Genomic DNA, 14,589 nt, shown 5'->3' with positions numbered 1-14,589 from the left:
CTAACACAGAGCCCTTTAGTGCCCCTGACCCTACAATAACAGCAGTGACCCTGCAATAACACCCAGATCCCGCAGCCCTCACGGCCCTACAATAACACCAGAGACCCTACAATAACACAGAGCCCCTGAGGTGCCTGCAATAACACACAGACACTGCAGTGCCTGACACCCTCCAATAAACCCCAACCCCCTATTGGCCCTACAATAACACCGGCGACCCTACAACAACACCCAGCCCCGCAGTGCCCCTGACCCTACAACAACACCCAGCCCCGCAGTGCCCCTGACCCTACAACAGCACAGAGACGCCCCAGGAGCACGCAGCCCCCCGGTAACAGCGGTGACCCCACAATCACCCCGGTGACCCCACAACCACCCCGGTGTCCCGCAGCCCCACTCGTGCCCTCCGACCCCGCGGAAACCCCGACCGGGATCTCCGCCCGGGGTCACCGGGGTGTCCCCCTCTCTTCCTGCCCCCTCCTCTGACGTCACGGCGGCGCCGCTGACGTCAGCGCGGCGCAGGGGGCGGGTCCCCTTTACCGGGGTCCCCAGTAAAGGCTGTGAGCGGCCGCGCTGCCTCTGTCGTGTTCCCTGCGCCACCCCCGGGACCCCCGTCCCCGTGTCCCCCGCGCTGGGGACACCCCGGTGACGCGGGGGGGCGTGGCGGGCGGGAGGGGCGTGGCCGTGGGCGTGGCCACCGCGGCGGGTTCCCCGGGGTCCCGATAAGGCGGTGACGCGGGGGCGTGCCGGGGGCGTGGCCCCGCGGGGGGCGTGGCCATCGGGGCGGGTCCCCGGGGGTCCCGGCGCGGCGCCGTCATGGCGGGGGTGTTCGACATCGACCTGGAGACCGAGGAGGGCAGCGACGGGGACGAGCCCGAGCTGGGCGCCGTGAGCCAGCAGCGGGGCGCGGGGGGCGCCGGGGCTGCGAGCGGCAGCGGGGCCGGGGCGGGGGGCGCCGCGGGGACGGGGGGCACCGGCGGCGGGACGGGCGGTGGAGGCGGTGAGCGGCAGCGGGGCGCGGTGGGGACGGCGGGATCGCGGGTGTCGGGGGTGCGTGGGGTCCGCTCGGTGCCGGGAAGGGCGGGCAGGGGCTGGGGGGGACAGCGACACGGGCAGTGACAGGGTCCCGCCGGTGGCGGGCCGGGGGTGTAGCCGGGCTGTCCGCGGGGACGGGGCGCCCGGGCACCGGGGGCAGCCGCGGATCCCGGGCGGGCAGCGGGCGGCTCCCGCTGGGCAGGGCCCGGCCTCGGCCCCAAAACATCCGGCTGGGCCGGCTCGGCGCTGCCTCGCCCCGCGCTGCCGTGTCCTGCCCGTGTCCTGCCCGTGTCCTGCCCGTGTCCTGCCCGTGTCCCGCCCGGCTCCTGCCCGGCTCCCCTCCTTGCCATGCGTCCCCTCCCTGCCGTGGGTCCCCTCCTTGCCATGTGTCCCCTCCCTGCCGTGCGTCCCCTGCCCGCTGCTCCCCCCTGCGCGCCCCTGACCGCGAGTTCCCTCCCGCAGGAGATGGAGCTGGAGCCCCGGGGAAACGGCCTGGAGTAAGTGGGGGACGGGCTGCAGGGGGGTATGCGGGCAGGGGACAGGCAGGGGACAGGCAGGGGACAGGCAGGGGGCTGTCCCCGCTCACCCCCTCTCCCGCCAGGCCGGTGGGACACTACGAAGAGATCGAGATCTCCGAGAGCAGCGTCAACAACGGCCCCGAGCACATCGGCCCCCACTGCTTCGAGCTGCTCCGCGTCCTGGGCAAGGGCGGCTACGGCAAGGTGGGGACACGGCGGCGCTGGGGGCCTCGGGGGTGCTCCCCGGCCGCGTCCCCAACCTCCCCTGCCCGCCCCTCCAGGTGTTCCAGGTGCGCAAAGTGCAGGGCACCAACACGGGCAAGATCTTCGCCATGAAGGTCCTGAAGAAGGTAGGGCCGCCCCGGCCCCCCCAAACCCCCCGGGGACCCCCCCCGCTCACCGCCTCCCCCCCAGGCCAAGATCGCCTGCAACGCCAAGGACACGGCGCACACCCGGGCCGAGAGGAACATCCTGGAGGCCGTCAAGCACCCCTTCATCGTGGACCTCATCTACGCCTTCCAGACGGGCGGCAAGCTCTACCTCATCCTGGAGTGCCTCAGCGGTGAGGGGCGGCTCGGGGCACCGGGATGGCTCCAGGGATGGCTGCACATTGTCCCAGGGGTGGCTCCAGGGGTTCCAGGGGTGGCTTGGGGTGTCCAGGCATGGTTAAAGCGTGACTTAGTGTGGCTACAGTGTCCAGGAGGGTGTCCAGGGGTGGCTCAGGGGGTCCAGGGATGGACCTGGTGTGGCTACAGTGTCCAGGGGTGGCTCAGGATGTCCAGGGGTGGTTAAAGCGTGACCTGGTGTGGTTACAGTGTCCAGAGAGGGTGTCCAGGGGTGGCTCAGGATGTCCAGGGGTGGTTAAAGCGTGACCTGGTGTGGTTACAGTGTCCAGAGAGGGTGTCCAGGGGTGGCTCAGGATGTCCAGGGGTGGTTAAAGCGTGACCTGGTGTGGTTACAGTGTCCAGAGAGGGTGTCCAGGGGTGGCTCAGGGTGTCTAGGGATGGTTAAAGTGTGACTTAGTGTGGCTACAGTGTCCAGGGGTGGCTCAGGATGTCCAGGGATGGACCTGGTGTGGCTACAGTGCCCAGGGAGGGTGTCCAGGGGTGGCTCAGGATGTCCAGGGATGGTTAAAGTGTGACTTAGTGTGGCTACAGTGTCCAGGGAGCATGCCCAGGGGTGACTCAGGATGTCCAGGGATGGTTCAAGGGTGACCTGGGGTGGTTACAGTGTCCAGGGAGGGTGTCCAGGGGTGGCTCAGGATGTCCAGGGGTGGTTTAAGGGTGTCCCAGGATGGCTGCAGAGTGTCTCAGGATGGCTCAGGTGCTCCCAGGGGTGATTAAGGAGTGCCCAGGGATGGCTCAGGAGGGTCCCTCTTGTGCTCTGTATGCAGGTGGAGAGCTCTTCATGCAGCTGGAGCGGGAAGGGATCTTCCTGGAGGACACTGCCTGGTAGGGATGAGGGTGGTGGTGGGTGTGGATGGGGTGGGCACCCCGACATGGCTCACAGCCACCCCCATCCCGCTGCAGTTTCTACCTGAGTGAGATTACGCTGGCACTGGGTCACCTGCATTCCCACGGGATCATCTACCGGGACCTCAAGCCAGAGAATATCATGCTCAACAGCCAAGGTGGGTTTGGGGGGGCAAACTGGGGGGCCTGGGGGGTTCTCTGGGGGCGGTGCTGACCCCTCCACGCCCCTCAGGCCACATCAAGCTGACGGACTTCGGGCTGTGCAAGGAGTCCATCCACGACGGAGCCGTCACCCACACCTTCTGCGGCACCATCGAGTACATGTGAGGTGGATGCAGCACTGGGGGGAATTTGGGGGGCTTTGTCCTGGCCCCCCATCCGCTCAGGGCCCCCCCCCTGCACCCCCCAGGGCCCCCGAGATCCTGGTGCGGAGCGGGCACAACCGGGCGGTGGACTGGTGGAGCCTGGGCGCCCTGATGTACGACATGCTCACCGGATCGGCAAGTCCCACTGCTGCTCCCTCCTCCCCGGGGCTTGTGGGGGGCATCCCGGGGTGACCCCCAGCCTGCCTGGCCCCGCCTGGCTCCTCACGGCCCCCCTGTGCCCCCACAGCCGCCGTTCACCGCCGAGAACCGCAAGAAGACCATCGACAAGATCCTCAAGGGCAAGCTGGTGCTGCCGCCCTACCTGACACCCGACGCCCGTGACCTCCTCAAGAAGGTGAGCCCCCCCCAAAAATTTCCCTCCCCCACCTTTATTTATGCAGGTCCTCCCCCCCAGTCCCATCTCCATCCCTGTTTCTCTTCCAGTTCCTCAAGCGGAACCCCAGCCAGAGGGTTGGGGGCGGCCCCGGTGACGCGGCCGATGTGCAGGTACAGGGGTGGGCGGGCCAGGGGACACCCCCCAAACCCTGTCTGACCCCCCAAACCCTGCCTGAGCCCCCCAAGCCCTGCCTGAGCCCCCCAAACCCTGTCTGAGCCCCCCAAGCCCTGCCTGAGCCCCCCAAACCCCACAGAAACAGCCTTTCTTCCGCCACATCAACTGGGAGGACCTGCTGGCGCGCAGGCTGGACCCCCCCTTCAAGCCCTGCCTGGTATGGGGGGGCCGAGGGGGGAGGCTGGGGATGTTTCGGGGGGCCCCGTGGGAGCAGCCGCCGTGTTCCCTGCAGCAGTCGGAGGAGGACGTGAGCCAGTTCGACACGCGCTTCACCCGCCAGACCCCCGTGGACAGCCCCGACGACGCGGCCATCAGCGAGAGCGCCAACCAGGCCTTCCTGGTAGGGGGGCACAGCCCGAGGGGGGGCCCCTGGCACGCCCAGGGCCCCCCCGGTGACACCCCCAAACCCGCAGGGCTTCACCTACGTGGCCCCCTCCGTGCTGGAGAGCATCAAGGAGGGGTTCTCCTTCCAGCCCAAGGTGCGCTCCCCCCGCCGCCTCAACAGCAGCCCCCGCACCCCCGTCAGGTACCGGGGAACAGGGGGTGCTTGGGGTGGGGGCTTTGGGATGGAGGCGTTTTGGGATGGGGGTTTCAGGGTGGGAACCGAGGTGGCGACAGGGGACAAGGCTGGGGGTGCAGTGGGGGGCTGAGCCTGTCCCATGCTGGGGGTACAGAGAGGCTGTGGGGGCAGTGGGGTGAGGGTTCGGGGTGCTGTGGGGTGAGGGGGTGAAGGAGGAGTAGGGGAGGTCCATGGAGCGTGGGGGGAGTTGGGGTCTCCAGGGGTGGGGAAGGAGCCCTGCGGGCACGGGCTGCCCCCCCTTCCTCGCCCTCTGTGGGTGCCCCACTCACCCCCTCATGTGTCCCCCCCCCAGCCCTGTGAAGTTCTCCCCGTTCGAGGCGTTCAAGCCGGTGGCTCCAGGCGACCCCATGGAGCTGGGGCCCCCCCAGGCCCCCCCACCCGAGGGCACGGCCCCCCTGCCCATCAAACCCTCGGGGGGGGCCAAGAAGCAGAAGGGGGGCCGGGGGCGGGTGCCCAGGTAGGGGTGGGGAGGGTGGGGGGTTTTGGGGGGCCTGGTGCTCCCCATGGGGTGGGGGGAACCCCACGGTGCTGCTCGTGCTCCGGGGGGCTCATCCCCCTCCGGCACAGCCCCCTGCCCGCCGGGTTTGGGGGCACGGGGAGAGCCCCCAGGGGCGTGCCCCCCCCGAGGGATGTGCCCCCGTGGGCGTGGCCTTTTGGGGTGTGGCCCCTCTGGGGGCAACGCTTTTGGGGTGTGGCCCCTGGGGCGTGGCCCTGCTGCTGGATGTGTGCCAATTAAAGGACTTGCTGAGGCTGTGGTGGTTGCTGTGCTGGGGCTGGGGGGGCTCACTGGGAGGGTGGGGAGTTGCCCCACCAGGGGAGGGTCCAGGCTCCACCCCCTGCGTGATGCCCCGCCCCATTTTAGGCTCCTCCCACTTGCCACACCCCTTTGTTAGCCCCACCCACTTCTGTGCAAACCACGCCCCCGGTCTGCTCTGCCCCCAGAGCTGCTCTTTTATTGGTCAGTGCAAACCCGCGCAAGGCCCCTGCAGCCAATCAGGAGCCTCGGCGGGGGATGGCAGGGGACAGAGAAGGGGTCCCTTTGCTGGCAGGGCGGTGACACTGCAGGGCAGTGACATTACAGGCAGGTGACACTTCAGGGTGGTGCCATTACAGGGAGGTGACATTACAGGCAGGTGACACTTCAGGGTGGTGCCATTACAGAGAGGTGCCATTACAGGGAGGTGACATTACAAGGTGGTGACACTTCAGGGTGGTGCCATTACAGGGAGGTGACATTGCAGGGAGGTGACACTTCAGGGTGATGACATCAAAGGGTGGTGACGTCAAGACGCTGACGTCACAGGGCGGTGACGTGTGGCCGCGCGTCCCCCCAGGCCGCTGTCCCCGAGAAGGCGTGCAGGTCACTGAGCAGGGCCTCGGCGCTGCCCCCCGCCACCTGCCCCTCGCTCAGGGGGCTCTCCCCGCCCTCCGGCAGTGCTTCGGCCTCCTCCTCATCCTCCTCCTGCTCATCCTCCTCCTCCTCCTCCTCCTGCTGCTGCTGCGGCCGCCGCTCCAGGCTCCAGGGCATCAGCTCTTCCTGCTCGTCGCGCACGGCCACCTCCCCGTGGCTGTCGCCGTCGCCGGGGGCCGCGGCGGGGTCCCCCGGTGCCCGCAGCCGGTGCCACTGTCCCCGCAGCAGCTGCAGCGCCCGGCGGCCCAGGGGCCGGGGGTGGTAGCGGCCGGCCGAGATGCGGCACAGGTGGTGCCAGGCCAGCGCCAGCCCCACCGCCAGGCACAGCAGCAGCGCCAGCAGCGCGGCCACCGCCCGGTCGCTGCGGGCCACCGCGGGGTCCCCGGCCGCCGCCGGGCCCGCCAGCGCCAGCAGCAGCGGGTGCCAGCGCGGGGCAGCCTGCGGGGACGGCAGCGGGGTCACAGCCCGGCACGTGGCTTCCCGGAGCTGGCACGCAGGGAAGGGCCGGGGGCAAGGTACAGGGACACAGGACAAGGCCGGGAGGGGGAGGTGACCCCCGGCACGGAAGGCGTGGGTGGCGGGCGCAGCAGCACCCGCAGGTGCCGGGGGAGAGGAACCCGGTCCTGCCACCCCACAGGGCTGCACAGCCCCCCTAGAATCCCCCGTCCCTGCCCACGGGGCTGCAGCCCCACTGCACCCCCTGCCAAAGCCCCGGGGCCCCCCAAAACGCGGCGCTCGCAGTCTTCGCTGTGGCTGCACAGCCCCCGAGCCCACCCCAAAACCTGACCCCAACCCCCAAGCCCACCGTGCTCCCCTCATCCCCCCGCAAACCCTCCCGCTCCCCCCAGCCTCACCCCGGCTCCCTGAAGCTGACTCCCCCATGCCCCGGGCCCCCACCCTGCCCGGTTTTGGGGCGCTCACCATCAGCGGGTGCAGCCAGAGCGGGTCCCGATGCCGCGGGCACGCTCCGAGATGGGGGAGCCCCCCCCGACTTCCTGCCCCGCGCAGCGGATGTGCCAGAGCGGGGGGGGCCCGGCTGCACCCCCTCAGCCCTGCTACCCAAAAATGCCGCCCCGTGCCCCCCCGCTTCCTGCCGAGGCGCCGAGCTCCCACCCGCGACCGCCGCACCTTCCTGCCCCCGCTCTGTCACCCTGCAGGTGGCCCTGCAGCCGGGGCTTTTCTTATAAATCCTTTATTCGGAGTGAAAATATAGTTTTTGACCCTGCACTGGAATGGAGAGGGGGGGGTCACAAGGAGGAGGAGGAGGAGGAGGAGGGGAGGAAAAGCCCCCAAAATATAGGGGGGACAGTATCTCACAGTTGAGGAAGGCAGATCATGCCCGGCTCCAAAGAAAGGGGGGAGACCCCACACAGGGATTGGGGGGTGCAGGGGGCAATCTTTGATCCCAGGAGCAACCCCCAGCCCGAGGAATGGGGGCAGGGGTGGAGAATGGTCCATGATTTGGGGGGGCAGCACCCAGTAAGGCAATGGGGGGAAGCGGGGAGCTGCCAGAGGGGCGGCCAGCCCCCCAGTGGGAGAAGGGCCCGGAGCGGGGCAAAGGGGGGCACCCCAGGGGGGGGCGAGATGATTCGGGGGGGTCCCTGGGGTGCAGGCGTGGTCCCTGGGGCGGTGGTCCCTGCGGGGCTCCCTACACGTGGCCGTTCTCCAGGCGGCTGAGCTGCTCCTCCAGGCGGGAGATGCGCTGGCCCTGCTCCGCCACCAGCGCCCGCAGCGCCGCCACCTCCTGCAGCACCTCCTCCAGGCGACCTCCCTGGGGACAGCCCCGTCACGGGACACGCCCCGCGCGGCCACACCCGCTGCCACACCCACCCACGGCCACCAGAGGGACCGCACCCACCACACCCCCTGTCCCTTTCCCCCCGTGTCCCCATTGTCCCCCGTGTCCCCTTACCGTGGCGCTGCCGGAGCCGAGCACCGGGGGGGCACTGAAGCGAGCGGAGGCGGGGGCCGCGGGGGGCGTGGGAGGCGGCGTGGTGGCCCCGGTGGCGGCGGTGGCGCGGCTGTCGTGGAGCAGCGTCCGCCGGCTCACCTTGAGGTCCCGCTGCTTGCTGGGGACGTAGGCCTGGCGCAGGGACACCAGCACGGGCCCCGCCGTGCGCCCCGCCACCCACTCCTCCGCCTCCATGGCCGCCTCGGGGCCCGCCGTGTCCGGGTACAGGTCGTCCTGGAACAGGTCCGACTGCCCCCAAGGGCGTCACAGGGGTGGCAGCCTCAGGGGGACCCCCAGAGAGGCACCACGGGGACACGGCCTCACCAGGGACCCCCCAGTGCTCCCACGTCCCGCTCAGGGACCTCACACGCAGACCCCATAGGGAGCCCTTGCCCAGCCACCAGGACCTGCCCAGGAGCCCCACGCGTCCCCGTGTCCTGCCCAGTGACGCTGCTGGGTCCCCCCACCCCGCTCTCCCCTATCCCCACCCACCTTCCTTGGCACGGTCATGATGATGGGCTCACACTTGCGCTCGTGCAGCTTGTAGAACCTGCCAGGGGAGCAGAGCGGGGTCATGGGAGGCTCCGGGGGGTTCTGGGGGTCCCCCACCCCGTGTCCCCGTGCCCACCTGGCGATCTCGCACTTGCTGACGTCCAGCCCGCGCTTGGGCATCCAGCCCATTCCCCGCTGGGGCTCCTTGCTGGTGAAGGTGTTGAGGAAGTGGATGTAGGGCGGCTCCTCGGTGATCTCGAAGTAGCGGATGCTCGAGTCCCCCTGGGGACACGCCGTTAGGGGGGACCCTGGCCCCGGGGGTGCCACCAGCGGGGCGGGGCGCTCCGTACCTTGCCGCAGACGTAGACCACGTTGGTGTCGGGGTCGTAGAAGGGCAGCAGAGCCCCGTTGCTGGAGTCCAGCTCCTGCAGCCCCATGGGCTCCTCCAGGTTCTCCTGGGGTGGGATGAGGTGTCAGGCACGCGGGGAACCCCAACACGGTTCCGGGGGACGCCCGGAGTGCCACTCACCGTGTCCCACAGCGCCAGCTGCCGCTCGCTCATGCGGCTGAAGCCGGTGGTGAAGATCTTGCCGTCGGCCAGGAAGATGGCGCGCATGGGACGGGCCCCCTCGTGCGCCCGCTCCTTCTCCTGGGGGGCACGGCTGTCACCGGTGCCCGCAGCACCCCAGGGACGCGCACCGAGGGCCAGGGGACAGCGGGGAGAACCAGGGGACAAGGACACCCCGACAAGGACAACGGGGTGCGCCAAGGGACAAGAGCGGGGAGCAGGGGATTCTCCCGAAGAAGCAGCGCAGGGCAGCGCCCCGGGGACACAGACCCCCCGGGGGGGTGGTGGGGACACTCACGGCCACCACAGTGCCGCGGCGGGGGTCGATGACACGGACGCTCTTGTCCTTGCAGGCGGTGCAGAAGCGGGAGCCGTCGCGGCTCCAGCTGACGCTGTAGATGAGGTCGGGGTGCAGCCCGTCCAGCCGGTACAGCTCCTCCGCCGTGCCCACGTTCCAGATCAGCACCACGTTGTCACAGCCTGGGGGACACGGCAGGGGTCACCCCGGCCGCGGGGGCCCCTCCCCGTGCCCGCCGCGTGCCCCCGTACCCGCGCTGAGCAGGACGTTGCGGGCGGTGGGGTGCCAGGTGACGATGCCAACGCGCTTGGAGTGGCCCTCCAGGACCACCACCGGCTCCGTCAGCGGCTGGCTCAGCCCGTTCTCCGGGATCTGCCACACCTGAGGGGACAGAGGGGACAGTGGGCGAAGCGCCGTGACCCCTGCCACCCGCCGGGCTCCTGGGCCACCTCTCACCATGACGGTGCAGTCCTCGGAGCCGCTGGCGATGACGTGGTCGTTGTGGGGACACCAGTCGATGTCGAGGACGGGGCCCGTGTGGCCGCACACCGTGGGGTACGACTTGTCAATGCGCCCGGTCTGGGGACAAAGGGACAGCAGGGAGGGGGTCACCCAGCGGCACCAACGCCCCCCGTTCCCTGCGCCACCAGCCTGCTGTCACCTTGTGCAGGGGGAGGACGAGGAAGGCGCCGCCGCCGCTGGCCTCCACGATGATGGCCACGAAGGAGGGGTTGACGGCGCAGAAGGTGCTGTCCCAGGTGACGCGGGACACGCGGATGTCATCGTAGCACTGGTCCGTCTTCACCGGCTGCCCGAACACGTGCCGGAATTTGCTCTGCCGCACCACCTTCCGGAAGGACATGGCTGGGGAGCGCCCCGGCCCCGGTCAGGCGTGCTGGGACACCCCGAAATAGGAGCTGGGTGTCCCCTGAGCTGGGTTTGTCACTGTCTCGCAGCCCGGTAAAGGGTGGCTCAGCCACCCCCAGGAGGCAGGAATTGGGGACACACCCCTGTCCCTGCCAGCTCCCTGAAGGGAACTCGGGAAGCAGGAATGGGGGCTCTGAGTGAGACAGCGAGTGTCCCATCCAGGATGGGGACAGGGACAGGGGTGCCCTCCTGGAAACACGGGTGGGGATGGAAAGGAGGGCAGGGACAGCTCCAACAGGTCAGGGACAGGGGTGGCCCTGCTGGCGATGGGGTCAGGGACAGGGAAAGGCAAGGGGACAAGGATAGGGATGGGGGGGGAGCACCAATGGGCACGGTGGTGGCCTCATTCTGTATAGGGATAGTGACAAGGACAGGGACAAGGATGGGGACAGGAAAAAGGATGGGGACGGGGGCGGGGTCAGGAATGGGGCCGGTGGTGGCCGCGCTCGGTACAGGAACAGGAATGGGGACAGGGACGAGGACGGGGACACGGACGGGGAAAGGGTGGCCCCGCTGGGTACGGGGACAGGGATTGGGAGAGGGACAGGGATGGGGACAGGGACAGGCGGTGGCCCCGCAGGGAACGGGATGGGGCTGCCCCGGGAAGGCGGATGGGGGCCCGCGGGGGCCGCGCCCGGCGGGTCGGTGCCCGGGGCCGGTGCCCGCACTCACCGGCGGGTCGGTGCCCGGGGCCGGTGCCGGTGCCGGTGTCGGGGGCGGCGGGAGCGGCGGCGGCGGCGGGGGCGGGGCAGGAAGTGACCGGGGCCGCCCCGCGCCTGCGCGGCTCCGGGGCGGGGGCACCGGCGGGGGGGCACCGGGCACCCCATGGCCGGGGCACCGGGGGTACGGTCCCCTGGACAGCGTCAGTGGGTGGCACAGAGGGGACAGCGGCGGGTGGCACGGGGGCAATGGCAGCGAATGGCACGGGGGCGCTGTCACCGCCACCAGTGTGGCCCCTCCGTGTCACCCCGGGGTGACACAGCAGCCAGGGTCGCCCCCCGGGCCGGGCTTTCCCTGCTCTCATTCTGGGGGTCCCTCCCCTCTGAAGCCCCCTGTGGGACCCCCGCCCAGCCGTGTCTTGGGGACACGCCACCCGTCCCCATCCTGGGGGGACAGTAGATGGACCCACCTTAGAGGTGGGGGGAGCTCGGGACAGGTGCCAGGTGGGGGGACACAGTGGTGGCCTCGCGGTGTCCCCGCTGGGGATGTGGGTTGCACTGGGGACACTTTGCGGTGCCACCGCTGGGAGCACGGGGCGATGCTGGGGACCCTGCTGGCTGTGGGGTGTCACCTCTGGACTCGGGGTCCCTCGGTGTGACCCCGGGACGCGGGTGGGGACCTGTCCGGTGGCCGCGTGGCTGTGCCCGGGGGCCGGTGGCTGTTCCGTGCCATTAATCACCGCTAATTGGCTTTGCCCGGGCGGGGGGAGTTTGGGGGGGTCACGGGGGGTGTAAGAGGATTTCCCTGCTCCTTCCTCCGGCACGGCCATCCCGGGGTCCCGCTCCCTGCCCGCCCGCTGCCCGCCCGGCCCCGGCCCCATGCCACGCTCCCGCGGGGACAAGGGGACCCCCAAGGACACGGAGCCCCCGCAGAAGGGGAAAGGGGGGCACGAGGAGGGCGAGAAAGCCCCCAAAGCCCCCCAGGACGTCGGTGCCCCGGCCCCCAAGAATTCCGGCTCCGAGTCCCGGCACGGCGGGCACGGGCAGAAGAGTGGGAAGAAGGCTCCCGTGGACCCCCACGCTGCTGCCACCAAGACCTACTCCCCCTTCCTCAACACCGTCTTTGGCAAGGTGGGGACACCGGGAGGGGACGTGGGGATGGAGGGACTCTGGAAATGGAGGGGATGAGGGGACAGGGATAGTCCAGGATCCTGTGGATGGAAGGGGGACAGGGGCTTTGGGGGCATGGTCAGGGACAGTCTGGGACCCTGGGGATGGAGAGGATATGGGGACATTGGGGATGGGGACATGGGGACATGGGGATGGGAACAGGGACAGCCCAGGACCCTGTAGATGAAGAGAGCAATGAGGCAGTCAGGATGGGCCTGGGGACACTGGGATGGGGATGTTCCAGAACCCTGGGGACGGAGGGGACATGGGGCCAGTGAAGATGGGGTTGGGACACTCCAGGACCCTGGGGATGGAGGGGATGTTGGGCACTGGTCAGGCCACTCTGGGTCCCTGGGGATTAAAAGGACATGGGGACGGTGGGGACACAGTCGGGGACACTCTGGGACCCTAGGGATGAGGACATGGGGACAGTGAGGATGGGCTCAGGGACCGTCTGGAAACCTGGGGATGAAGGGGATATGGGGCACTGGGAACAGTCTGGAATCGTGGGGATAGGTGGGGTGTGGGTGCTGGGAATGGTGTTGGGGACACTCCAGGGCCCTGGGGACAGAGGGGACATGCTGAGGGGACATCTAGAGCAGGGGCAGCCAAGCTCTGTGGGGGTAAAAGTGCTGCTCTTCCACCTCTGGAGTACAGCCCCCCTCGGCAGCATCCCATCCAGAGCCTGGGGGCCCGGGGAGGGACACCCCTGGGCTGGGTGACAGCAGCAGGGACACGGGACCGGGACAGGGCAGGTGGGAGGTGCAGGCACAGGGCAGGGCGGGGCTTTGCCTCCAATCCCACTAATCCTCTGCTGGAGTTAATTTTGGCCCCCGCTTAACAAAGGTGACACCGAGGTTTGGGGGGGCGAGGAGGGGGGATGGACACGGGGCTGGGTCTCACTCTGCTGTCACCCCTTCTCTGTGTCCCCTGCAGGAGCGGGAGCTGTCACCGGAGGAGCTGGATGGTGAGCAGGGGGAACGGGGTGGGGACACGGGCCTGGGGGAATGGGGGGGCCACATCCTCATGGAGGAATCTGCGTGGGGACATGGCCACGGAGGGGGTCTCCCACATCCAAAAAGGGACCTGCCCTGGGGTGACGCGGTGTCCGTGTGACCGTCCCCTCCTGATGATGTCCCTGTCCCCACCCGTGGCCGTGCCCAGAGCTGCTGGACGCCTTCAAGGAGTTCGACACGGACCAGGATGGCTACATCAGCTACAAGGACCTGGGCGCCTGCATGCGCACGCTGGGCTACATGCCCACCGAGATGGAGCTCATCGAGATCTCCCAGCACATCAAGATGAGGAGTGAGTGGCCTGGGGGGCACGGGGAGGGCGCCGGGAGGGGGTGGCTGGGGCGCTGAGGGTGTCCCCTTCCCGCCGCAGTGGGCGGCCGCGTGGACTTCGAGGACTTTGTGCAGATGATGGGCCCCAAGCTGCGCGAGGAGACGGCGCACATGGTGGGCGTGAGGGAGCTCAAGATCGCCTTCCGCGAGGTACGGCCACCGCCGCGGGGACAGCGGGCCTGGCGTCCCCTCCTCAGGGCACCACAGGCGTGGGGGGGGGACAGTGACCCTGGAGAGACCCTGGTGGGGACAGTGATCATGGGCGCTGTGATCATGGGAAGACCATAGATGGTGACTGTAGTGGGGACCGTGGGGTGACCACAGGCAGGAGAAGACAACGACCATGGGGAAACAACGACCATGGGGTGACCACAGGCATGGAGGGGACCGTGACCAGGGGGGAATGATGACCACGGCGGTGACCACGAGCACAGAGGAGACAGTGCCCACAGGGAGCCTGGGGGTGCCGGTGGCCGTGGCGGGAGGGTGACCCCCGGCCCGCGGGTGCCGCAGTTCGACATGAACGGGGACGGGGAGATCAGCACGGCCGAGATGCGCGAGGCCATCGCGGCGCTGCTCGGGGAGCAGCTGAAGGCGCAGGAGGTGGACGAGATCCTGCAGGACGTGGATCTCAACGGGGACGGCCATGTGGACTTCGACGGTGAGGGCACCCCCTCACCCCGGGGGGCCGGGCAGGGCTCAGCCCGGCTCCCCTGACGTGCCCTGCTCGCCCCGCAGAGTTCGTGATGATGCTGTCGTCCCGGTAACGGAGACACCGGGCAGGGGGGCACCCCGGGATGGCCCCCCAAGCCCGTCCCCAGCCCCTCCCTGCCCGGCCAGCCGGCCCCAGGGCTCTGCCAGCACCAGGGTGCAGAGGGGACAGCTGGAGCGGAGAACCTGGGAACAGAAGCGACACCCCCGAGGCCAGAGCCAGCGGCCCAATAAACGCTTTGGCCGGAGCCGCAGGAACCTGTCTGCTGGTTGTGGGGAGGGACGTGGGGCCAGCGTCCCCCCGGCCACCCGAGCCACCCCGGGCTGGGGACAGCGGGGTCCCGCGCGGGACAAGGGGTGGGCGCTGCCGGGGGGCGTGGCTGCAGGGCCACACCGCGCCCTCCCATTGGCCGGATCTGACCCGCTGCGATCGCCCAGCCAATCAGCACGCTCCAATTCAAGGTGGGCGGGAAAATTCAAGCCCTCCCGGAGCTGTCACTCAAACCAACTGGCCA

At 69.5% G+C, this 14,589-nt stretch overlaps 4 protein-coding genes across 6 annotated transcripts; 2 read left to right on the top strand and 2 right to left on the bottom strand.

Moving 5' to 3' along the window:
* Window positions 1-739: 739 nt before the first annotated feature.
* RPS6KB2 (ribosomal protein S6 kinase B2) lies at window positions 740-5,020 on the top strand. 3 transcript variants are annotated; one of them, XM_064425823.1, is made up of 15 exons: window positions 740-888; window positions 1,498-1,532; window positions 1,637-1,757; window positions 1,835-1,903; window positions 1,968-2,115; window positions 2,947-3,004; window positions 3,083-3,183; window positions 3,258-3,348; window positions 3,435-3,525; window positions 3,638-3,745; window positions 3,835-3,897; window positions 4,041-4,118; window positions 4,194-4,301; window positions 4,375-4,487; window positions 4,834-5,020. In XM_064425823.1, exons 1-15 carry the CDS (start codon window positions 817-819, stop codon window positions 5,000-5,002), a joined length of 1,425 nt encoding a protein of 474 aa, XP_064281893.1. In that variant the 5' UTR covers window positions 740-816; the 3' UTR covers window positions 5,003-5,020. The 3 variants fall into 3 exon arrangements, with proteins under 3 accessions (XP_064281893.1, XP_064281892.1, XP_064281891.1); XM_064425822.1 differs by lacking the exon at window positions 740-888 and having other exon boundaries at window positions 1,017-1,532; window positions 4,197-4,301; XM_064425821.1 differs by lacking the exon at window positions 740-888 and having other exon boundaries at window positions 1,021-1,532.
* A 245-nt stretch (window positions 5,021-5,265) lies between these two features.
* PTPRCAP (protein tyrosine phosphatase receptor type C associated protein) lies at window positions 5,266-7,059 on the bottom strand. The gene is made up of 2 exons (XM_064425828.1): window positions 6,874-7,059; window positions 5,266-6,390 (listed from the first exon to the last, which is right to left on the bottom strand). Exons 1-2 carry the CDS (start codon window positions 6,874-6,876, stop codon window positions 5,839-5,841), a joined length of 555 nt encoding a protein of 184 aa, XP_064281898.1. The 5' UTR covers window positions 6,877-7,059; the 3' UTR covers window positions 5,266-5,838.
* A 69-nt stretch (window positions 7,060-7,128) lies between these two features.
* CORO1B (coronin 1B) lies at window positions 7,129-10,982 on the bottom strand. Its single transcript, XM_064425820.1, has 11 exons — window positions 10,861-10,982; window positions 9,923-10,125; window positions 9,718-9,840; window positions 9,513-9,642; window positions 9,262-9,443; window positions 8,925-9,044; window positions 8,746-8,850; window positions 8,532-8,677; window positions 8,396-8,453; window positions 7,865-8,152; window positions 7,129-7,723 (listed from the first exon to the last, which is right to left on the bottom strand). The coding sequence occupies exons 2-11, from the start codon at window positions 10,121-10,123 to the stop codon at window positions 7,601-7,603; spliced, it is 1,476 nt and encodes a 491-aa protein (XP_064281890.1). The 5' UTR covers window positions 10,124-10,125; window positions 10,861-10,982; the 3' UTR covers window positions 7,129-7,600.
* A 643-nt stretch (window positions 10,983-11,625) lies between these two features.
* Window positions 11,626-14,276, top strand: CABP4 (calcium binding protein 4). The gene is made up of 6 exons (XM_064425827.1): window positions 11,626-11,978; window positions 12,954-12,984; window positions 13,182-13,325; window positions 13,404-13,513; window positions 13,877-14,024; window positions 14,102-14,276. The coding sequence occupies exons 1-6, from the start codon at window positions 11,727-11,729 to the stop codon at window positions 14,128-14,130; spliced, it is 714 nt and encodes a 237-aa protein (XP_064281897.1). The 5' UTR covers window positions 11,626-11,726; the 3' UTR covers window positions 14,131-14,276.
* Window positions 14,277-14,589: the final 313 nt, after the last annotated feature.

This window comes from Passer domesticus, chromosome 6 (assembly GCF_036417665.1).
Source record: "Passer domesticus isolate bPasDom1 chromosome 6, bPasDom1.hap1, whole genome shotgun sequence".
Taxonomy (NCBI): domain Eukaryota; kingdom Metazoa; phylum Chordata; class Aves; order Passeriformes; family Passeridae; genus Passer; species Passer domesticus.
This window is presented reverse-complemented; position numbering and strand designations above follow the sequence as displayed.

What these genes read in the sequence shown, in the direction of transcription:
- RPS6KB2 (XM_064425821.1), top strand. Translation starts at nt 1,384, where the DNA reads ATGCGTCCCCTCCCTGCCGTGGGTCCCCTCCTTGCCATGTGTCCCCTC. An exon ending in GTGACGCGGCCGATGTGCAG is followed by an intron (nt 3,898 to 4,040) that starts GTACAGGGGTGG and finishes CAAACCCCACAG; the next exon opens with AAACAGCCTTTCTTCCGCCA. An exon ending in GCGCCAACCAGGCCTTCCTG is followed by an intron (nt 4,302 to 4,374) that starts GTAGGGGGGCAC and finishes CCAAACCCGCAG; the next exon opens with GGCTTCACCTACGTGGCCCC.
- CORO1B (XM_064425820.1), bottom strand. Translation starts at nt 10,123, where the DNA reads ATGTCCTTCCGGAAGGTGGTGCGGCAGAGCAAATTCCGGCACGTGTTC. An exon ending in TGGTCTACGTCTGCGGCAAG is followed by an intron (nt 8,678 to 8,745) that starts GTACGGAGCGCC and finishes GCGTGTCCCCAG; the next exon opens with GGGGACTCGAGCATCCGCTA. An exon ending in AGCAAGTGCGAGATCGCCAG is followed by an intron (nt 8,454 to 8,531) that starts GTGGGCACGGGG and finishes CTCCCCTGGCAG; the next exon opens with GTTCTACAAGCTGCACGAGC.
- CABP4 (XM_064425827.1), top strand. Translation starts at nt 11,727, where the DNA reads ATGCCACGCTCCCGCGGGGACAAGGGGACCCCCAAGGACACGGAGCCC. An exon ending in GTCACCGGAGGAGCTGGATG is followed by an intron (nt 12,985 to 13,181) that starts GTGAGCAGGGGG and finishes GGCCGTGCCCAG; the next exon opens with AGCTGCTGGACGCCTTCAAG. An exon ending in CGGCCATGTGGACTTCGACG is followed by an intron (nt 14,025 to 14,101) that starts GTGAGGGCACCC and finishes CTCGCCCCGCAG; the next exon opens with AGTTCGTGATGATGCTGTCG.